At 29.0% G+C, this 25,150-nt stretch overlaps 2 protein-coding genes across 2 annotated transcripts in view; one reads left to right on the top strand and one right to left on the bottom strand.

Moving 5' to 3' along the window:
• Positions 1-7,226: 7,226 nt before the first annotated feature.
• On the top strand, positions 7,227-9,280 carry LOC122850419. Its single transcript, XM_044149570.1, has 2 exons — positions 7,227-7,526; positions 8,987-9,280. Exons 1-2 carry the CDS (start codon positions 7,227-7,229, stop codon positions 9,278-9,280), a joined length of 594 nt encoding a protein of 197 aa, XP_044005505.1.
• Positions 9,281-16,825: 7,545 nt separating this feature from the next.
• The window catches only part of LOC122849174 (phosphoglucomutase), a 109,568-nt gene continuing 101,243 nt past the window's right edge, over positions 16,826-25,150 (bottom strand). The window contains exons 5-6 of the mRNA XM_044147773.1: positions 21,373-21,749; positions 16,826-18,456 (exon numbers count right to left, since the gene is read on the bottom strand). Of these exons, the coding sequence (XP_044003708.1) occupies positions 18,232-18,456; positions 21,373-21,749 (602 nt within the window). The 3' untranslated portion in view covers positions 16,826-18,231. The remainder of the gene's footprint in view (positions 18,457-21,372; positions 21,750-25,150) is intronic.

Here is a 25,150-nt window from a genome sequence, read left to right as displayed (position 1 = left end):
TCATTAATTTCAATGAATAGAAAGCTATGGGATAAATTATATCTAAGAAAAGGATGTTGTCTGCATGTTTGCTTCTTTAGCAAAATTATCTTCATATAAATTAACATGTGACAACTTCCTTTTCTTAGCTACCGATTTTCTTATGACCATTTATTGATTCAAATAAAGAGAAAGCTATGGGAAAAATTATAGCTAAGGAAAGGATGTTGTCTGCATGTTTATTTCTTTGGCATAATTAATTTTGTATAAATTAACATGTGACAACTTCCTTTCCTTAGCTACCATTTTTCCTATAGTTTTTTGTTAATTTGAATAAATAAAAAGCTTTGTGAAAAATTATATCTGAAGAAAGAATGTTGTCTGCATGTTTATTTCTTTGGCATAATTCATTTCGTATAAATTAACATGTGAGAACGTCCTTTCCTTAGCTACCATTTTTCCTATGACCATTTATTAATTTAAATAAATAGAAAGCTATGGGATAAATTATATCTAAGGAAAGGATGTTGTCTGCATGTTTATTTCTTCGCCAAAATTAATTTCGTATAAATTAACATGTCACAACTTCCTTTTCTTAGCTACCATTTTTCTTATGACCATTTATTAATTTAAATAAATAAAAAGCTATGGGAGAAATTATAGCTGAGGAAAGGATGTTGTCTGCATGTTTATTTCTTTGCCAAAATTCATTTCGTGTAAATTAACATCTGACAACTTCCTTTTCTTAGCTACCATTTTTCTTATGACCATTTATTAATTCAAATAAATAGAAAGCTATGGGAAAAATTATAGCTAAGGAAAGGATGTTGTCTGCATGTTTATTTCTTTAGCATAATTAATTTCGTATAAATTAACATGTGACAACTTCCTTTCCTTAGCTACCATTTTTCCTTTAGCTTTTTATTAATTTGAATAAATAAAAAGCTATGGAAAAAATTATAGCTGAGGAAAGGATGTTGTCTGCATGTTTGCTTCTTTAGCAAAATTATCTTCGTATAAATTAACATGTGACAACTTCCGTTTCTTAGCTACCATTTTTCTTATGACCATTTATTAATTCAAATAAATAGAAAGCTATGGGAAAAATTATAGCTAAGGAAAGGATGTTGCCTGCATGTTTATTTCTTTGGCATAATTAATACCGTATAAATTAACATGTGACAACTCCCTTTTCTTTGCTACCATTTTTCCTATAGCTTTTTATTAATTTAAAAAAATAAAAAGCTATGGAAAAATATCAGCTAAGTAAAGGATGTCGCCTGCATTTTTATTTCTTTGGCAAAATTTATTTTCTATTAATTAACATGTGGCTACGTCTTTTCCATAGACATTTTTCCCATAGCTTTCTATTTATCATACGATATTAAATAAATAAATAAAAATAAAAAATATCAATCACATTTCAAATTATAAAATAAATCAGTCGCTAGCATAGTTCGGGTCGATATCGAAGATATTATTGTCATACTATCTATATTCTCCCCTCCTTTTACCCAAACGCAAAAATCGGTCTCTGCGCATGAGAAAAATCTCCAGTTAGGGCAAAATAGTAGATCAGAGATCCCAGCGAACTGATCGATATATTCAGCACAAGCTGACCGTAGGGTAGGTCAGGAATATTCGGGGGTGCTCAGGGATGTGTTTGCTCCTTTAACTGTTACCCTTATAATGCATAAGATGGAGCTAGGGGTATCAAATTGGACCCTGAATATATAATTTTTCTAAAATATAATTTATCTAAAATAAAAAATGTTGTGCGCTGACCGCAGGACCTTACACCCACTAAGTCATCTTATAAGTTTATTCCTTTAATTAAAAAAAAAAGAGATAGTGTTTGTCCCTACAGCAACCATTGCCAACCACAATATTAATAAAATTGACAGAAAAAAAATAAAAATAAAAATTAGCGTGTTGTGAGTACGCGCGAGTGAAGTCAAACTTCTTTTGGAGTAGTTGCATGTCACGTCGAATATCTCACTGAATAATAATGCAAATAATAATAATAATAATAATAATATTAATACTGACAATAATATTCAAAGTTAATAATAATTAATAGCATTTATATTTCGAATATTAACATTATAAATTTTATTATTAATATCGTCGCATCAATGGAAGAAGGGCGTAAGTGCCATTTTTGAGAACTTTTTTCTACTAAAAGAAAAAGGGTGTAAGTGCGATTTTATAAATTTTCGCGTTTTTTATCTAACTTTAAGACTTAAAGAAAAAAAAAAGAAGGGCGTAATAACCTTTGATAAACGATAAAGGGCGTATGTTCAGGGACTTACTCTAACTTTTCCATTATCAAAATCATTTTTAATAAAAGATGAAGATTTGTAAATATTTTTATTTTTTTTTATTGATAATAAATTATTCATAATTATCAGTAAACAATCAATAATTTGAATAATTCTGCCATTAAATAAATTTTAAATAAAATTGGAAATACGCCCTTCATCTTTTATCAAAAATTATTTTGATAACGGAAAAAAGGCCTAAACCTTTGGACATACGCCTTTTATCCTTTATTAAAGGTTGTTACGCCCTTTTTTCCTTTTTTTTAAGCCTCATAATTAGATGAAAAACCTGAAAATTTATAAATTTGCACTTACGCTCTTTTCCTCTTAAAATTGACGTTTTTGGCACTTACGCCCTTCATCTTCTAATGCGATGATATAATTGATACTATTGATATTATTACTAATATTATATTGATATTATTGTTAATCATAATATTATTGGAATTATTGTTATTTATAATAATATTATCCATATATAACCATCGTATAAATAAAATAACGATAATTTCAAAATTATCATCGATAATAATAATATCAATAATAATAATAATAATAATAATAATAATGATAATAATAATAATAATAATATAATACTCATAATAACAATAAGAATCATCATGATATTGACAATACCATTCATATATCAATATTGATAATTATGAGTATTTATATTCAAAATATTATTATTATCAAGAGGCACGGTAGTGCCTCGCATCAAGTATGAGAAAAAAAATAAAAGTAGGAGAAACGAGATTAACTATCGTGCCTATATATTATCGGCATAAAGCTAACCCTAACCCTCCAATTCCTTGGGAAATTATTTTAAAATATGATTGATCGGATAAATATATTATGTCTTCTAATCATTTTATTAAATCAATATCACACTTTTTTATAGAAAAAAAAACAGATTTTTTAGATGTATACTTTTTTTTTAAACTTTAAAATCATATTCAGAAATTGCGTTTTTTCTTGAATTTCTTTAAAAAGTGAGGGCACTCTGACAAACTTTATAGAACGAAATTTTATATCAAAGCATTATGGCTTCCAAGTTCAGAGCAATTCGACAACCTTATAAAATAAAATTGAGCATCAATAGTAGAATGGTGTGAAAGATCCTTTATTTATATCAGTACAGTATTCAATGTCGCATCGATCGTGCTACAGTATTCAATATCGCAGCGTTGGTGCGCGCACCATATGTCGTTGGGATATGGGCGCGAATCCTGATCATCAGGTGTGCTAATGTACTAGTATCAAGAGGCACGGTAGTGCCTCGCGTCAAGTATGAAAAAAAAGGAGAAAGTGGAGGAACGAGATAACTACCGTGCCTAATATACACGGCATCGAGCTAACCCTAACCCTCCAATTTCTTGGGAATTTATTTTAAAATATGATTGATGAGATGAAGATATTTTATCTTCTGATCATCCTATTGAATCAATATTAAACTCTTTGATAAAAAAAAAAAAGATTTTTTAGATGTAAACTTTTTTTTTAAAGTTTAAAATCAATTTCAGAAATTGCGTTTTTCTTGATATTTCTTTAAAACCTTACCACACTCTGACAAACATTCTAAACCCAAATCAGATCAAAGCATTATGGCTTCCAAGTCCAGAGCTATTTGACAACATTATAAAATAAAATTGAGCAAGAATAGTAGAATGGTGTGAAAGAACCTTTATATCAGGACAGTATTCGATATCGCATCGATGGTGCGCGCGCCATATGTTGTTCGGATTATTGCAGTTCCAGAAATTGCGTTTTTCCTGAAATTTCCCTCAAAAGATAGGGCATTCTGACAAACATTATAAAATGAAATCAAATCGAAGCAACACAAAGCATAATTGCTTCCAGGTCCAGAGCGATTCATAATAAAAATAAAATTGAGCAAGAATAGTAAATGGTGTAGAAAAACTTTTAGGTATATTTACAGTATTCAATATCGCATCGATGGCGCGAATTGAATAACGATTTTTTAGGCTGCTTTAAGCTATAATTCCAAGTCACATTTTGTTGTTATTGTTTATTTTCCTTTTTATCAAGTTTAATGAGTTTTTTTTGATGTGTAAACATCTTTAGGCGCGGGTTGGGTTAGAGTAAAAGGAAAAAACATAGAGTTCAGACGTCAGATCCGGTAACGGATCTGGGCAGGAATCCATTTTCTGTCAGTCTACATTGCGCCTTGCAGCGCCATGGTAATCGGTCGGTAACCGTTACCATCAGACGTTCTGCAGTATAGATAAATTTAAATGCGCGTATTTATATATTTAATTTATTTATTATTATATATATATATGCGCCGTTGTATATATTAATATACAAGTATTTTATTTGTATTTATTAGTTATAGTTGCATTTGTTAGGCGAAGTAAAGTTCATATTGTACATATATATACATGCATATGCAAGTATTTTTCATTTACAACATTAATCTACCTATTTTTATTGTTTATATAAAATAATATTTCCTAAATACAAAACATAATATTGAATTATCTATACAATAAAAAAAGGACCAATTTCTTGGAAACGCAGTTTTATGCAAAGTACTCGTCCGATTTACTTGAAATTTAACATAGTTATTCAGTTTGGCTATCTGATTGTTTAGATGACAAAAAAAATTACCCTGGCGACTTTTTGCGATCACCAGGAGTCAAAAACTTATTTTTCCATCATCTTCAGGATTTTCTCAATTTGATAATATATCATCTATTTTTTCTTCTGGTTTACTTAAAGATGATATATTTTTTCTGGTCTATTGGAAGATATGATATTTTATTCATGAATTTTTGATTATTGCTTTACGGTATAGAAAAAATAATTATTATTTGCATTTTTTTTATTTCCGATTGATTCAAAATTTAACATATATATATGCTGTTTGGTTGTGTGATCATGTAGATGACAAAAAAAATAACCATGAATCAGATTTGTGATCACCAGGATGTGAAAACTGATTTTCTCATCATCCTCAGGGTTTTTTCAATTTGATAATATATAATTTGTTTTTTTTTTCTGGTCTATTAACAGATATGATATTTTTTTTTATGGTTTATTGGAAAATATGATATTTTATTTGGGAATTTCAGATAAATGTTTCATGTCATAGAAAAAATAATAATTTGCATTTTTTTTCAAGTATACAGCCTACTTCAGATATGTATACAATATAAAATAAAAAACGATCGATTTTAAAAAGTATAAGCTGTCAATAAGACTAACCTATATTAAAACTCATTCAAGTTTACGAAAGTTCAATAGCAACAAACTAACCGTATCAATGAATTTAATTTGAACAAAACTATCAGTAGCATACAAATAATATTCTTATTATGCCTAAAAGGAAAAAAAATATTGAATGAAAATCTTTGTTGGCAAAAAGATTGAAAAAATTTAAAGAACCTCATAATACACAACAAAAAAAATCTAAAATAATTCTGGACACGAAAGCATTTAACTATACTTATAGCGATATATATGATGATGATTGTCGTATTTCTATTGGTAATATGGATGTTGAATGTAAACATTGCCATGCTTTGAGATTTAAAGATGAATCTGATAGTATGTGTTGTGCAAACGGAAAAATAAAATTGCCTTTTTTTAGTGAGCCTGAAGAGCCTTTATTCACTTATTTATCTGGTTTAACAGATTATTCGAAGCATTTTTTAGATAATATAAGAAAATATAATTCATGTTTTAACATGACTTCATTTGGTGCAAATAGGAAAAAAGAGTCAGGTTATCAAACTACCTTCAAAATTCAAGGACAAATTTATCATAGAATAGGGTCCCTTGTTCTTTATGATGTCGATGAATCTGCTTTTTTACAAATATATTTTATTGGTGATGATCAGATAGAGTCAGAACGTAGGTGCTCAATTGTCCCAAATGTACAACAAGAAATTATCGATTCTTTACAAAACCATTTGCACAAACATAATTTATTGATAAAATTATTCAAAATCTCATTAGAAAATATGCCAACAGATGAATGCAAAATAGTTCTCCGAGCTGATAAAATCCCTTCAAATGAACATGAACGACGTTTTAATTTACCTGTTGTTCAAGAAGTAGCAGCAATAATCAATGGAAATGAATTTATAAGACGTGATATTATATTACAAAAACGTAGTAACGAATTCGTCATATGATGCTCTACAATATCCACTAATCTTTTGGCAAGGAGAAGATGGATATCATTTTGAGTTGAAGCAAATAAACCCTAATACTAGATTAACTACAAATAAAAAAGTTTCAGCAATGGATTTTTATGCACAAAAACTTATGATACGTAATAATCCAAAAAATTATTTATTATGTTATAAGCAATTGTTAGATCAGTTTGTCGTTGATATGTATGCGAAAATTAAAAGTGAACGTTTACGTTATATTCGATGTAATCGAAAAACTCTTAAAGTAGAACAATACATTCATTTAAAAGATGCATTCGAAAATGATGAAAATGTAAATAATATAGGGCAAACATTTATTTTACCAGTAAGTTTCATCGGTAGTCCAACGCATATGCATGAATATATACAAGACGCTCTTTTTTATGTAAAACATAATGGAAAACCATGTTTATTTATTACATTTACATGTAATAATCGATGGGATGAAATTAAAAATTTATTGTTACCTCATCAGCAACCGAGCGATCGTCATGACTTGATAGCTAGAGTATTGAAATGTAAATTGAGAAAATTAATTAATCTGATAACAATACTTAAAATTTTCGGTGATGTTATATCTTGGGTTTACTCAATAGAATGGCAAAAAAGAGGTTTACCCCACGCTCATATTTTAGTATGGTTGAAAAATAAAATTCATGCAAACCAAATTGATATTGATATTATTTCTGCTGAGCTACCAGATCCAGAACAAGATCCACTTTTACACGAAATAATTTAAAAAAATATGATACATGGGCCATGTGGACCATTGAATCCTATTTCACCATGTATGAAAAACGGTAAATGTTCATATAATTATCCCCGTGCTTTAATTGATGCTACAAGATCAGATAGAAATGGATATCCTTTGTATAGAAGAAAAAGTGTAGTAAATGGTGGTTTTCAGACTACTATTAATGCTAAAATTCATAATAAATATGAAAAAATAAATATCGATAATCGTTGGATTGTCCCTTACTGTCCACTTATTTCTAAAATAATGGAAGCACATGTTAATGTCGAATTATGCAGCTCGGTCGTTGCGGTTAAATATATATTAGAATTTCCGATATATTATCAAAATGTGATTTTACTTTGACAGGTTGTTGTTTGTCTAACCTCGAAAATGCATAGAAACTTAGATCTCTATTTCTCCTGGAATAACTGTTGCACCCAGAAACGTAAAGTCTTGTTTTTTTTTTTTTTAATCAATTTCGGTGAAAATTTTGTACCAGACATTTCAAACTATTTGTAAAAATATTATTTGTTTAATAATTTAGCATATATACTGTGTATACCACATACGAATGACTGGAAGAGTTAGTTTCCAGAAATTCACTACCAGACGTCGTGGTGAATTGTGCGTTTCCCAATATAAGTAGTAATGAAGCAATATGGTGAATTTGTGGATTTAAAATTCATGATCGATAACCAAATATCAAACATTGGAATGTTCACCTCGAAAATGGACAAGGCGTTAATTTTTTAAATGAAAATATAGAAACAAAAGCTTAGACAGCACCAGAAACAACATTAACTGCTTTTTTTAAATTATATCAAATAGATGATTTTGCAAGAACATTATTATACTATGAAATTCCGAAGTATTTTACATGGGATAATTCAAATAATGTTTATCAATATCTGGTCAAAATTTAGAGCATTGGGGCATAATATCCCCTGTTCAAAGCATATAAAAAGATTATTAAAATATGTGAAAATAATAAAGGAGGACTTATTTTTTTAGATGCCCCAGGAGGAACAGGTAAAACATTTTTATTGAATTTAATATTAGCAAAAATTCGCATTAGTGGAAAGATAGCATTAGCAGTGGCCTCATCTGGTGTAGCAGCAACTTTATTACATGGTGGACGTACTGCACATTCAGCACTTAAATTGCCAATTAATTTTAATTTATCTGATGAGCCAATTTGTAATATTATAAGTAACCCTGCAACATGTAAACTGTTAAAGCAAACTAAAATAATTATTCGGGATGAATCTACAATGGTCAAAAAAAAAGGATTAGAAGCCTTATAGATAGAACTTTGCAAGATTTAAATAACAAAAAATTTATAATGGGGAAAATTGTTGTTATTTTGGCTGGTGATTTTTGACAAACTCTACCAATTATTCCACGAGGAACATCAGCTGATCGAATAGATGCATGTTTAAAAAAATCATATTTATGGAAACATGTACAATTAATAACATTAACGAAAAATATGCGAGTATTTCTAACGGGTGATTCTACTTTAGCAGAATTTTCGAAACAATTATTACTACTTGGAGATGGAAAATGGGAGAAAAATTCTGATGATACCATCACATTCCCATCAAATTTTTGTAATATTGTAGAATCAATAGATTCATTAATAGAAAAAGTCTTTTCTAATATACATATAAATTATTCTAATACTGAATGGTTATGTGAAAGAGCTATTATCGCACCAAAAAATGATAAAGTTAATCAAATAAATAGAGACATTTTAAATTTTCTGCCAGGAACTTGTAAAGCATATGAATCAATTTATTGATACAGTATGTTCTCCTGAACAGGCAATATATTATCCGATGGAGTTTTTAAATGCATTGGAACTGTCTGAATTACCGTCCCATATATTAACATTGAAAATTGGAGCACCGATAATGATTTTAAGAAATATTAATCCACCTAAATTATGTAATGGAACTCGGTTATGTATAAAGTCATTGAACAATAATACAATTGAAGGTAGAATATTGACTGGATGTGGAAAAGGTGAAGATGTTTTTGTTCCAAGAAATAAATATATATAATCTTGTGAAATATATACACTCAAAGAATATAAATTGGAAAATTTCTTCAATAAATATATGTGCTGCTTGCGATTGAAATCAAGTAAATTCAAACATTTTATGTCAGTCCACTTCAATTCATTAACTTGGTGCCATGATTTGCAAACTGGGAAAGCATTTTATAAATTTATTATTATACATTTACTATAAATAATTTATAATGTCACAACTTGTTACATTCAAGAGTTTAAAAAAAAAAATACCGAATAAAATTTGAATAAAAACAAAAAATAAAATAAAACATATGATATGTAATCAAATGGTGGCTTCATATTAGCATGAAGAAATTATGATGGTAATGTAGAATAAGATCAGGTTTACTTAGTCTTATAAAAGGTAAATAAATAATAATAATAATAGAAAAAAGAAATTTCAATTTTGTCAAATAATTCAATTACAAAAAAATATATGAATTACTATTGATATTTTCTTTGCTTTGGAATAAATTAATATGTAAGATATTCAATATTTTTGTTTCAATGAAAATTATGTTCGTACTTCAATTTATAGGTTCATTTTTTATTAAAAATATTCATTACACCATTGGATAAAATAAAATTAAAGTAATTATGAGTTTTGTTTTAAAATTATGATATAGACATGAGCCTTGGTGCAGATTTATTTTTAAGCATCACATTTATAAGAAACCCCCGAAACCCAAAAAAAATAAAAAAAAAAAATTACCATAATTGCAATTTATCCTTTCTTCAAAAGATAAAAAAGAAAAAATATAATGCATGACTTCATATGAAAGATTAAAAATACTCATCTTGCTGCTGTCAAAAAAGAAAACATACTGGCCTCGGAACTAATGTCAGATTTACATTTATAATTTTTTTTTTTTTTTTTTCAATTGTTTTTAAATAAAAAAAATTAAATTTTCTGTGAATTACCGCTCCCGGGCGAAGCCGGGTATTTCTGCTAGTTATACAATAATAATTTATTTATAATATTGACTAATTTTATGTTTTAAAAAAAGAGAAATAGACATTGATGACTGATGTGTTAGTTTGAAGGAGAAAATTATTATTGTAATTGTACAGAAGAATTTCAGAAGATATTATCATAACCGAGACAACATGTTTTTTTATTCAGTTTTTATAGAAAATTTTCTCACGATTACGGGAAAAATACGGAAAAAATTCCTACGAATGCGCAGTGGTTAAAAAAGGAGTTGAAATATGGAAAAAACAGTTATTTATCGGTTATATATCGTGTAGTTCATGAAATAACGATTAATTCTCAAATTTAATAATGGCCATCAATGAATCTCGTCAAGTAAAAAAAAAAGTCAACATAAAAAAATTCGATATCGCGAATAGTTTTCGAGTTATAATAACTTATATATTTCGATATATTAAGTTATTTTTTTTAATATTAATAAAGGCAATCGATAAAACTCGCCAAGCTAAAAAAAAACCCAATAAAAATTTTTATATCTCGAATAGTTATCAAATTATCGATATTTTTTTTAAAATGTATACAATTTTTTTTTCTCAAAAAAAAAAGTCGAAATTTTTGTTTTTTTTTCAAAAAAACTGCTAATTATTGATTGTCGCGTATTGTTAAGCACGAATATATATTTTTTTTTCGAAAATAATAAATATATCCAAGTTTTTTTTACTTGGTCGCTAGGTTTTTTACTTAGCTATATTTTTTACTTAGCTATTTTTTTAACTTAGCTATATATTTATAGCCAAACACACAATATCTACATAGTTTTACCAGCTATATTTTTAACTTAGCTATATTTTTTACTTAGCTATATTTTTTACTTAGCTTTATTTTTTTACTTAGCTCTATTATATTATCAATTATGAAAAAAATTATCATTAACATTAGAAAGATATCGATAATTCGAAAACTATTCGCGCGATCAAAAAATTGTATTCGATTTTTTTTTCTCCTTGATGTGTTTAGTCGACTTCCATTATTAAATAAATAAATAAAAAAAAATCGATATATCGAAATTTTAAAAAATATTATAACTCGAAAACTATTCGAGATATCGAAATTTTTTTAAAAACATTTTCTTCTCCCCGACGATTTCTATTGATTGCCATTATTAAATTTGAGAATAATTCGTTATTTCAATAACTATACGACATATAACCGATAAATAGCCGTTCTTTTCATATTTCAACTTCATTTTTAACCACTTTGCGCATTCGTAGGAATTTTTCGTAGAAACACGCCGAAGATGTTTACACATGATAAACCCGCGAGTCTAGATGGCTCACAAAATTTTTTTTATATTAAGTTATATGTAAAAGGATTTATTTTTGAATATCTAAATCAGCTGCCAGAAGCATCTGTCTATAGAGCAAAAAAGCTAACATATTTTTAAATACTATTTTTGACTTGTTCATCTTTTTGTGATGGTTGATGCACAACTATTCTGTAAGTTTAAGTAATAAATATTAATAATAATGAAATGTCAGATAAAGTAAATAATATTTAAAACAATGATGCCCAAGACATCATTATCAACGAATTTCTCGATAGTATAATTGATCTATCACATGTTAATTTTGATGACAATGAAAGATGGTTGCTGTCAGTGAGTGACAAAATATCATCAAATGTCGATTTTAACTGAATCACTGATTCAAATAAGTATGTTTAGTGATGTTTCTAAAAGTAATCCATCTTCAAATAGTACTTTGTGATACAAGTGCATAAAATAGGACTTAGTCAAACGCGCGAGTTATTATTATTTAGGCACGAGTATCACATATTTTTCATCACGTAGGCATAATTTAATTACCGCGTAATTGTGTTGGGCCGTAATGCGGGTCCAGGGGTGCAACCCCTGGCTGGGTTCCGGGCAAGTAGCCCTGGCGGGTTCGAAGGGCGCTCTCGTCAGGGGGGTCTGGGGGGGGGGTGAAACCCCCCCAGAATAAAAAAAAAAAAAAACAAAAAGAAAATTAAAATGATAAATTAAAAATGATGATTGCATTCATAAAAAACGACTTTACAAAAAAATAAACATGATCAATAAAAATTAAAATAAAAAAAATAATAAAAAACTCAACTGGTAAATGATAAACGTTAATTGAAATGATAAAAAAAAAAAAAAAAATTATAATATATAATAAAGTAAAAATTTTTTTAAACTAAGAACAAAAGACAAAAAAAAACAAACTTCGTTGCTTGAATTAAAATTCAAATTCATATCTGATAATCATATTATTAATTTTTTAAATTCATTTGATAGTCATCACAAACATCAAACAATTAAATTCAAAGTACTATCTATTACAAAACCAGTATTTTTTTTTTTTTCTTTTTTCATAAATTAAACTAGTTTTTATTTTAAAGAACACAGTTATTTTTCATTACAACTATCAATTTTTGTTTTATTAACAACAATATCAACAAGTTGCAACATGACAGGTCCGAGTATGTCAAATCTTACGTCAAATGATACACACACACTAACACACACTCAAAATGCAGTCAGATCGCATAGAATAGCTAAAGTTGTATCACACCAGACAGCGCTACATCATAATTCTAATTATTTGACAAAAATTTCTAAGTCTAGTTGTAAAGAATTACTAGGAAAGCAACTTAGTAGCCTAAATAAAACAACTTAGCAGCCTAAATAAAGCAACTTAGTAGCCTGGGGACATTATGAGTGCGTGTTAGCCGAAAGATGGGGTAAAGTATCACTTTGTGAACGCAAACGCGTGGAATAAAGTAGGGTAAAATATGCCTCAGTGAAGAAAAGATTATTTGGATAATTCAAATGGTCAAACTGACGATAGTTTTCACAGTAAATCTCTTACTAATACAAATATTACTTTTACATGTACTCGTTAAATGTATTGGGCAAAAAAAAAAAAAAACAACAGATTCAGACTCATATTATTATTTAGAAGGAAATCAAAACATTAATGACAGTATTCATTTACAACTATCTTCAAACTCAACATTCGACTGTCCTGAAAATCAAGATGATGATGATTGTGATGATAAAAATACGAAATTTAGATTTTCCAGATGCTACATCAATAAATCGTTAACATTCCCTGGTGGAAATATTTCTCCGAATTTTTCCGAATTTCTCCGTGATTACTCGGAATTTCTCCGCGGTTACTCCGAATTTATCCGCGATTACTCCGAATTTCTCCCAAATTGACCCATGCGGAGAAATGAGTTGAAAAATTTTTCTCCTCCTCGTTGATTTCGGAAGGATTTTTCCGCGGTGAAATTATTTTTTCCACATGTTTCTCCGCTTGTGTTTTTTCCGCGGAGAAATATTTCCGAAGGTTTCCTTACCCAAGTTGATTCGGAGAAACGGCGAAAAAATTTCTCCTCATCGTTGATTTTAGAAAAAATTTGTCAGCAGTGAAATTCTTTTTTCACACGGTTGGAGAAATGGCGGACAAATCTCTCCACCCTTTCTCTAACTTTCTCCACCATTTGTTCAATTTTTTTAATTTTCAATTTTGCCAAAAAAAAATGACTAATTATTAATTGTTACATAACGCAAAGCATAATGATGTTTATTTTTCTTGAAAAAAATAAAAATTCGAAGACACTTTTTTCCAAAAAAGTTGATATACCTGAGGTACTTGTTCTACACAACTCCCGTGATCGTTTCATCAAATTAATAAATATGGGGAAATGGGTGGAAAAATTTCTCCTCGTCGCTGATTTCGGAAGAATTTCTCTGTGGTAAAACTTTTTTTTACACGTTTTTCCGCGTTTTTTCATCGCGGAGAAATATTTCCGAACGTTTCTCCACCCAAGTTGATTCGGAGAAAATTCGTGAAAAATTTCTCCGCGGTGAAATTATTTTTTTCGCATGTTTTTCCGCGTATTGTCATCGTGGAAAAATATTTCCGAACGTTTCTCCACCCAAGTCGATTCGGAGAAAGTTCGGAAAAAAAATTTGATATTTTTCTCCACTCAATTCTTCACATAGGTCAATCTGGGAGGAATTCGGATTAATCGCGGAGAAATTCGGAGTATATGCGGAGAAATTCGGAGTAACTCCGGAGAAATTGAGGAGAAATTCAGGAGAAATCGCGGAGAAATATTTTCACCAGGGTTTAGCCTACATTTTAACAGAAAATTGGACTAATTATGAATTGACAATTAAAAAAATAATTTAAACGTAAAAATTAAAATCAATCAATGAATTCATTCAACTATAATAAATTGTATATATGTATATAAAGGAAAAAAGGAAAAAAATCTTATTGAACTTGATGGAAACAAAATAAACAAAAACAACATGTAACTTTGTACAATCGACTTACTAGCGCCGTTACTGGTGATAATATGCACTGGTTTGCTCCGATTGCTACACTCCGCGAGCTTCAACAGAAGCTTATGCTAAAAGCTAATACACAATGTGACGTCACAGATTACCCTCCTCATAAAACTTCAAGAGAATAAATAATAAATTAATTCGTCAACGTTTGAAAAAAAATATATTATTATTAAAACTTTACAAAAAGATGTGATATCATAAAAAAAAAAAAAAACCTAGTTTTTTTTACAAAAAGAAGCGTCAAGTATTCGAAATCGTTTAGCTATTTTATTTTTTTAATACGTGTGGTATCAGTTAATGCATATATTAAGTTTTGTTGCTTACAGTGACTTTAATTTTCTTCAATTATTTATTAACAGGAAAGACATCTAGATACTATTTCAAAGCATGCTATTACTTTTTCTCACCTATTTTAATTGTAATCAATGAATTTGCTATTGACTGATTATCAATGTAACTTATCATCAAGTAAATTTGTAATTTATAGGCATTTTTTAATTTTTAGTTTTTAATTTATAAGTATTTTTTGAAAAAAAAAAAAAAAGTAACAAAAAAGATAAAATATATATATAGTCAACAAATAATCTAACTAATTTTTAATATGTATAATTTTTACAAATTGTTTATCAGCTACTAGTAACCTGTTAATGGAGTAATCTGTTGGAATTGTCAATAAATAAGTAAATAAATAAATAAATGAATAAATAAATTTAAATTTCATATTTATATATGTATAATATACATTGAACCAGGTGGGGTCAAGTTTAAAATTTTGTCAACAGTCAAGACTTACTTACTAGCTACTCAAGGTTACTAGTAGCTGATAAACAATTTGTAAAAATTATACATATTAAAAATTAGTTAGATTATTTGTTGACTAATATATATTTTATCTTTTTTGTTACTTTTTTTTTTTTTTTTTTTTTCAAAAAATACTTATAAATTAAAAACTAAAAATTAAAAAATGCCTATAAATTACAAATTTACTTGATGATAAGTTACCTTGATAATCAGTCAGTAACAAATTCATTGATTACAATTAAAATAGGTGAGAAAAAGTAATATGCTGAAGTGAGGTATCTAGATGTCTTTCCTGTTAATTAGATAATTGGGAAAAAAAGGTGGGGTCAAGTTTAAAATTTTGTCAACAGTTAAGACTTAATTATATGCATTGAAAATATATTTAATTCTTGACTTTTTTTGGTACCACATCTTTTTGTATTAAAAAAATAAAATAGCTAAACGATTTCGAATACTTGACGCTTCTTTTTGTAAAAAAAACTAGGTTTTTTTTTTTGTTATGATAGATATTATTATTAATGTCGTGAATAATTGATAATATTATCGAAATTATTGTTGTTACAATTATCATTATTTATATATATTTATGGTATGAATAATAATAATAACAATAATTTTATAAATAATAATATTAATAATAGTTCTAATAATATTAAAAATTTATAATATCAATGGTATTAATAATAATAATAATAATATTAATTACTATATAATATTGATAATATTATAACTAATATTATTTAAACTGGATAAACACAACAGCTGTTAATGTCGAAATAATAATGATTCTTTAAACCCGCAAGATAACTATTGCTATTACTATAACTTTTTTTTTAAAATCAATTATTTAAGTATTAAACTCACTTGAACTGTTCAATAATATTTAAATAAAAAAAAACGTCGCACACGCATACACACATAGCAGCTGACGCTCCGAGTTTATATGCTATATATAGTACATGTTGTATGCTTGCCGGCTTCCCTTCTCTCTATGTAATTCTTCCCTCTTTATCCGCTTGTGACCTAGTGTGTGACCGAGCATGTGACCAAGCGTGTGACCGAGTGTGTAACACTCAGCGTAACACTCAGCGTGACGCTAGCGGGGCCTCGAATTTTGTCGCTACCTTCCGTAAAGAAGTTTCACTTCAAGAATTAAGAAAGAACAGACGAAGAAACAGAATAATAAATTTATTTTATTAATAAAAATAAAGAAAGAGAGAAAAAAAATATCAATCTAGGGGCCCGAGAGACAACCAATCACAGAAGAAAGAACCGCTGTTACTTTTCTTCTTTTTATAATAAAAAAAAAAAAGACTTTTTTTTTCTTTTTTTTTTTTTTGTATGAGATACTTTTCTGTTGTCCAGAATCTCGAAATAATCAATTCTGAAACTACATTTTGTTGAATAAAAAAAAAAAAGGACCTAAAAATTTAAGCAGAAAGTTTATTAAATTTTTTTAGATAATTGTTTATATTGTTACATTTACGGCCAAACTTTTTTTTTTTTGTTTGTTTATATCAAACATGGCAGCTTGCAATGGTACAATGTGGGAATGCTTTGTGTAGCGCTCCGTTTAGGCTGGTGAGATGAAATTTTTGAAAAAAATATCTGAAACTTTTCAAAAAATGAGAATTTCAAAAAAGTTGAACTCAAGTGCCCTGGAAGTACTATTTTAGATTCCCTGTCAAATTTTAATAATTTTCCATCATCCCATTTTCAAAAAAACCATCTGTAGTATATATTAATTTCTCAGCAATATTTTCCGTAATAAATAAAAATAATTATGGCAAATATTGTTGCAGAATTAATGAAGACTACGGATTAATTTATTTGGTTACATCCTTTCCTTAGCAACATTTGCCAATGGCTTTTCAATTGATTAATGATAAAAAAAATCTAAGAAAAGAATGTAGCCATATTAATTAATTTCTCAGGTACTTGCCATAATTATTTCGATTTATTATGGCAAATATATATCTAAGAAATGAATGAAGATTACTAATTAATTTATTTTTTATATTCAAATCTACTATCTCTTGAGCAGTGACACTGCTTCAGGTCATGGAACAGTTACGTCCCTACGTTACTTTCCAATACCAAATATGCTTCTGTAAAAAGATTCTTCTTGATTCGCTAATATCAGAAAGAAACGGAAAAAATAAGTTAAGTGCCAGATTTATTTATGAAACAAGAATTTTTCAGGTAAGTAGGAATCACATTGAGGGATATTTGTTGGATAATTATTTATTTAACCCCAACAGTTTCTGGATTGATATCTCTACTTCTAATTACCAGGCAGTAATCAGAAACAGTTCCGGATGGCACATAATTTTTTTGTGATTTTACTTTTACACACATCGAATAAACCTAAAAAATTAACAGTAACTGAAACAATAGCAATTTTTGTTATGACTGTATACATTTTTTTGAAGTCAATTTATTATTTCGTTAATAAGAGTATTCAACCAATAACATTATTGTTCTTATATATTTTGCACTGAGTTAGCATGGGTGGAGCTCTTCACATGTTTAATGTTTTATCGAAGGACTTCCATATTCTTGAGTTTATTTTAACTGTATAGAAAACTTTTGGATCTGCATGTCACTTGATTGTTCAAAAGTCGATGTTACTGCTAGTATAAGTGTATAGACCAAAAGATTAATAGCTTCAGTTTGTAACATTAAAATTATATGTGTAAAATTTACAATTGCATTCGTTTGAAAAGTCAAATAATTTGACATTATGGTCATCCAAAAGTTCTAACAGTGGATCATGGTTGATGAGGATATAATTAAACGTAAATATGTGAGTTTTATCATCAAAAATTTATGTAATAACTGTTGGAAATTTGCGACCAGTATGTTCTTCGACCTTACTCATATTTATAGCAATATTGATCAACGGCTTCAAAATAACTTGTGCATCCATCATAAAGGTTGAAGGATTAGTCTCGTAACTTTCTATGTATAATCTGATTGTCGCACCTGAACTGCCTGTTCCAGAGAGCCTGAAAACTATCCGTGAACCATCTTCAAATAAAATACGCAGGCCCTGGAATAAAAAGTTGTGCATTTCAACAGGAGATAAAATTGAAACCGTATCATAATGTGAAAACAAATCATTGACTGTCAAAAAACAATTGACATAAAACTATAAATTCTATTAATTGTAAATATTAATTATAGATATTAAGATGATATTTTGGGTTGTGAGTCGTAACGAACAGACCGAAATAAAAATTAATCAAATTTATCGGAAAATAAATTTAGCAGATGTAATTATTTGATTAAAGTTATTTATACTTGTCTAGAGCTCTCAGTTTTTTTTTGTAGTATCAGAATCTTTGGATTCTAGTACCAAAGCCTAGGTAGAAATATGTGTATATTTAACACCCAATGTCCATTCAATGTCTCAAATACTATTGGCAAATGTAGCCAAGGAAAAGATAGAGCTCAGGTATTAATGTAGCTAGAGAAATTATGGTGTAGGCTACATTTTTTCCTGGGCTACACTTGTCCTCAGTACACGGAAAGAAATATTCAATAAAAATAATGTAGATATTGATTGCGTAGCTACAATTACAGCTAAGTAAAAAATCTAACTAAGTAAAATAATGCAGATATTGGTTGTGTGACTACAATTACAGCTAAGTAAAAAATCTTGCTAAGTAAAATAATGCAGATAATGATTGTGTGGCTACAATTACAGCTAAGTGAAAAATCTAGCTAAGTAAAAACTTAAGCTAAGTACAAAATTTAGCTAAGTAAAAAATCTAGCTAATTAAAATCATATAGATATTGATTGTTTGGCTACAATTACAGCTGAGTAAAAAATTTTGCTGGTAAAATAATGTAGATATCTAAGTTTTTTTTTTTTAAATTTAATTTTTTTTTCCAAGTCCATTATTTTTAGCTTGGCAAAACTAAACAAAACTAGTCAATAAATAAAAATAACAACGGACGGACATGGAAGCCAGAATGAACGATAAGTCGCGTTCCGCCTCCCTGGAGCGCTTGGGCCTGAGTTCGGACGTTGCCGTGCCGTGGCCCCCGTGGTAAGGGACGTGACTTATCGTCCATACTGGTCTCCATGACCGTCCGCTGTCATTTTTATTTTTCGACTAGTTTCGTCTAGTTTTGCCATGTTGAAAACAGTGGACTTAGAAAAAAAAATTAAATTTTACAAAAAAAACTAAGTCCCTTAAAAAAAAAAAATTTAGATATCTGGATTATTTTACTTAGCTAGATTTTTTACTTAGCTGTAATTGTAGCCACACAATCAATATCTACATTATTTTACTTAGCTAGATTTTTTACTTCGCTACATCTAAGGCTAAGCTGAGTTCCTTTTTTTTTCTAAGTACATTATTTTCAACATGGCAAAACTAGACGAAACTAGTCGAAAAATAAAAATGACAACGGACGGTAAGTCACGTCCCTCGCCACGGGGGCCACGGCACTGAATTCGGGTGCGTCCGGCAATTGCCATCCTTAATATTTGTTTAGAATTGAATTTCCAATAATAAACCTCGCTTGACCCTATGTCTATATGTAATAGATAACGATGTAAAGAGGCTTGAAATAACACAACAATTTTTCAGTCCGGCGACCATCTGTGTGTCATTTTCAAAATCTTGACTTGTGTATGTATTAGATTATTAAATAAGATCGCCAAGGCTCGTGCTTGCCCCTCCAAATTCGTTGAGAGCACACTCTCTGATTGGGCACATGTAACGAACTATATTTTATGTTACTAGGGACAGTGGTAATAATGTGTGAATTTCCAAAAAACGTACTACCCCTCCGACGCTTTGGAAATTCACGCATTATTCCCACTGCCCTTGTGACATAAAATATAGTTCGTTACATGTGCCCAATCAGAGAGCACGCTCACAACTCATTTGGAGGGGAAACACTTGCCAAGGCTCGTGCTTGCTCCTCCAAATTTGTTGACAGCACACTCTCTGCCTGGGCACTTGTAACGAAATATACTATTTTCATGATCCGGGATAAAATTTTTCAGACATTTTGAGGCATTATGAGGCGTTCTCAGTCATGATGAAACATTTTCAATCATAAAATAATCTATCGAGCATTACTGAGCATTGAAATTTAATACTGAGTCATATTTTTATTTGATTTTAAAAAATATTTTGCCTCAAAATATAAAATTTTTCTGAGTCCGAATGAAAAAGTGACCGAGTATTGCTGAGCATTGAAATTTAATACTCAGTCATTATTTCCAAGCCTCAAAATGACTGATAGATAGTAATTTTGAGACTTGAAGAAAATGGCTGATCATTGAAAATAATGACAGAAGCGTTTTTTTCAATGCTGGCGAATTTGGCGTGGAGAATGACTCGTTTTAATACTGGCAGTATTGGTAAAGCGTTTTTTTCGATGCTGAAAATGACTGAAAAATTTAATCCCGGGAAGGACATTAAATCATAATACTTAGGTTTACATGCCCAGTGAAAAATCGGCAGATCAAGACAAATTAAGATTATTGAACATTTTCAGATCTGAATAGGTATGGATAAAATTGGATTTCTCGAGATCCAATGACATATAAATTTATTATTTATTTAATGAAAATAATTTCAAATTGTTTTACGCTTGGTTAAACAATTTGTTTTTATATTTTAATAAATTTGATGGAATACAAGTATAATGTATTTTCACGATTAATAATTGACATCACTCAGACCTGAAGTCGGTGTTTCTGGTGTGAAATTTCAGAGCCTTACCTATAGTCAACTATAGCAGTGATTATCATAAGTGAAGAAAATGTGTTTTCTTAAACATTCATTCACTCTTGGTCTAGTTTGATCTGAGTGCAGATCAAGTTTGATATAGTCAGATAAGGGCGCAGATCAAGTTTGTTTTGTACCCAGACCTGATCAGATCAAATAAGATCTGATTTGATCTAGTCAGATCTGCTAATTTTTCCCTGAGTGATTGATTTTACCTGGTTAACAGTTAAGCTGTGGTCTATAATGTCTTGATATGAAAAGTCATCTGCTTTTTGGACAACATATGTTTTGTCACCCCATGATAATTTTTCACCAATGAATTTCGGATTTTGAATCAGAGAAACTATCTCTATCATGACTTCGTTAGCAGGTAAAGATTCACAACCTTCATAATCGTATCTTGTAAAGAAATGCCTTCCGTAAATTTTCCAATGGTCCATCAACACTTCTTCGATAGATTTACCAAGTTTGGCAATAATATTCAACCATGCTAAGCAGGCCCATATACCATCTTTTTCACGGATATGATCAGAACCTGTACCAAAACTTTCTTCACCACATAGAGATAAACGACCGGCATCCATTAAATTTCCTGAAATTAAAAAACAAGAAATATAAAGATAAATTTGTGATGAACTTTCAATGATAAATTACTAGTTTTATAAAACGTGAATCTTTTTGAGACATAATATAATTGAATACAAGGGATCTTTTGACGAGTTAATTAAGAAGATTACGAAAAAGTAAAAAAACTGATTGATTATGAAAATGATGACCTATTGTAAAAATTAAAAGTCAAGTCCCCCTCATGAAGTTAAGAGATTTGTAAAAAATTCTAGAATAAATAAACAACCCTGGCGAAATCACAAGAGCGATGCAATATATCCCGACTGGAAACTTGTTTAGGATAGCCTGAACACTGATCCAGGCCTGATCAGGATATCGTAAGGCTATTCCTATTCAAGTAACTCTATCACATCCTGATCAAGCCGGATCAGGTACCTAAATCTTTTCTTTAATAGGGATAGCCTGATCCAGTCCGGATTAGGACTTGATCAAGATAAAAGTATTAAATTAATTTAAATTTTAAATAATTTCATCTTGATCAAGTCCTGATCTGGACTGGATCAGGCTATCCCTATTAAAGATAGAGTAGGAATGGCCTGATCAAGAGAGCATCCGTCTGTCTCTATTACAACCTTAACAGAGATAGCCTGATCCATTCTAGATCAGAACTTGATCAAGAGAAAAATATTCAATTTATTTTTTTTCAAATATTTTTTTCTTGATCCAGTTTTGATCCAGAATGGATCAGGCTACCCCTATTAAGGATGGAGTAAGACTAGCTGGATCCAAAATGGATAAAGAAAAAAGTATCAAATTTGCTTCTTTGAATTTTACAAATTGCCTGGTCAGGAGAGCATCAGGCTATCTCTATTTTATCCTTAATAGGGATAGCCTGATCGATTCTAGATCAAATCTTGATCAAGAAAAAATTATTGAATTTCTTTTTTTTTTTCAAATAATTTTTTCTTGATCCAGATTTGATCCAGAATGGATCAGGCTATCCCTATTAAGAATAGAGTAAGGCTAGCGGGATCCAAAATGGATGAAATAAAAAGTATCAAATTTATTTCTTCAAATTTTACAAATTGCATGATCAGGATAGCATCAGGCTATCTTTATTTTATCCTTAATACGAATAGCCTGATCCATTCTGGATCAAGACTGGATCAAGAGAAAATTATTTGAAAAAAAAATTCTATAATTTTTTCTTGATCAAGATTTGATCCAGAATGGATCAGGCTATCCCTAATAAGGATAAAAAAGAGATAGCCTGATGCTATCCTGACTAGGCAATTTGTAAAATTTGAAGGAGTCAATTTGATTCTGTTCTCTTTATCCATTTTGGATCCAGCTAGCCTTATTTTATCCTTAATAGGGATAGCCTGATCCATTGTCGATCAAGGCTTGATCAAGAAAAAAGTATTCCATTCATTTTTTTTTCAAATATTAGCAAATCAAGAACAAAAATAATTCATAAAAATTGATAAATAAATACTGATGTCAATTATTTTATGTCATTTTATTATTGTTATTATTATTTTTTGATTATTTGAATCAGAAGAAATATATATATATATATATATATATTAGACCTGTCCAAAAAAAAAAGAATTTTTTTTTTTGTACCCTCCAGAGGTCTAAATTTGTTCTTTTTGATGACACAAAAAAAAAAATAAAAAAATTTTTTTTTTAGGATTTTTTTTGAGCCTGCTCATCGGGTTTTTGTATTTCCCATTTGATTAACACGCGCGCGTATGGCTGTATATCTTTGACTTTGCATAACTCAGTCAGTTTTAATCCTAGAGAGTTGATATTAGTCTCGTTTTTTAGCTCATGAAAATACCTTTAAATTGTCACTGTACATTTTGTTGTACTGTTAATAGTTTTGTTTCAAGAAAACCTCAAAAATCATGACTTTATAGGTATATGCAATTTAACTTGTAAACGTATTTTATTATTATTATTAGTAGGGTAAGTATTATTATTCGAAAGTACAAAATTAGTGAGCTTGATAAAAAAAAAAAATTTTTATGTTAAATGAAATATGTTTAGCAGTTAAATTGCAAATCATGATTTTCAAGCTTTTTTTGAGACGAAAAAAAAAAAACAGTACAAAAAAAATGTACAGTGACAATTTAAAGGTATTTTCATGAGCTAAAAAACGAGACTAATATCAACTCTCTAGGATTAAAACTGACTGAGTTATGCAAAGTCAAAGATATACAGCCATACGCGCACGTGTTAATCAAATGGGAAATACAAAAACCCGATGAGCAGGCTCAAAAATCTAAAAAAAATTTTTTATTTTTTTTTTTTGTGTCATCAAAAAGAACAAATTTAGACCTCAGGAGGGTACAAAAAAAAAAATTCTTTTTTTTTGGACAGGTCTAATATATATATATAAAAGTACATCGAATCTGCGCAGTAACGATGCAACAGCAAAACAAAAGCAAATAAAAAATTCATAAAAATTGATGTATAAATATTAATGTTGATCAGTTTATGTTATTTTATTATTGTTACTATTATAGTTCGATTATTTAAATCAGAAGAAAAAAATATATGGGGCAAGAATGCTCCATATATATAAAAAAAAACTACTGGATTTAATCTGTCTATTTATTAATTTTGATGCACTGAAAAAAAGAAACTTCTATCTGGTAGAAATTTTGTTCTTGGAAATTTTTAGTATTGAATTATGAAAAAGATGTTTTGATACAAAAAAAAAAATTCTTAATTGAAACCGAAAATTTTCTTGAATTATTAGATATTTGATTTAAATTAATCGTAAATTGCAGTTGATAAGAGTAATATTGTTCTTGTATCAAAGAAAAACTTCTTGAATTAATAACTATGAACGTATTGTATTAAAGAATAAATAATTTGAAATGATACGTCGAGGTCTTGATTTGTGACAAAAGTGTCTTAATTTTAGAAGTTGGCTTCTTGAATAGAATCAACCTTCTTCTTGCTACTATAACTTTATGTCACAATTCAAATCAATATCTAGCTTAATTTTAGAAGTTGACTTCTTTAATAAAATCAACTCACTTCTTGATACGATAGCTTTATGTCATAATTTAAATCACTATTTACCTTAATTATAGAAGTTCGCTTCTTAAATAAAATCAACTGACTTCTCGATACAATAACTTTGAAGTAATATAATTATTAATTAATTATATATAAAAAATTACAAATCTTTTTGCATAAAATGAATCGAAAATTAAAACACATATATATTATATGTAGCTAAGGGAAAATAAAAAAAAAAAAAAATTCTGTTGTACCATCAATGGTAAGATAACCAACACATGCCTCTACATAAACACACGTATATGCATGGAGAGAAAAATTCAGGAGAAGGGATAGGCGCGGGATATGGCGTGACGTATCCGAAGAAATGTGGACATTTCAACTTGAAAA

Source organism: Aphidius gifuensis, linkage group LG2 (genome assembly GCF_014905175.1).
Source record: "Aphidius gifuensis isolate YNYX2018 linkage group LG2, ASM1490517v1, whole genome shotgun sequence".
Lineage (NCBI taxonomy): Eukaryota > Metazoa > Arthropoda > Insecta > Hymenoptera > Braconidae > Aphidius > Aphidius gifuensis.
The sequence above is the reverse complement of the archived record's forward strand: the minus strand, read 5'-3'. Positions and strand labels throughout refer to the sequence as shown.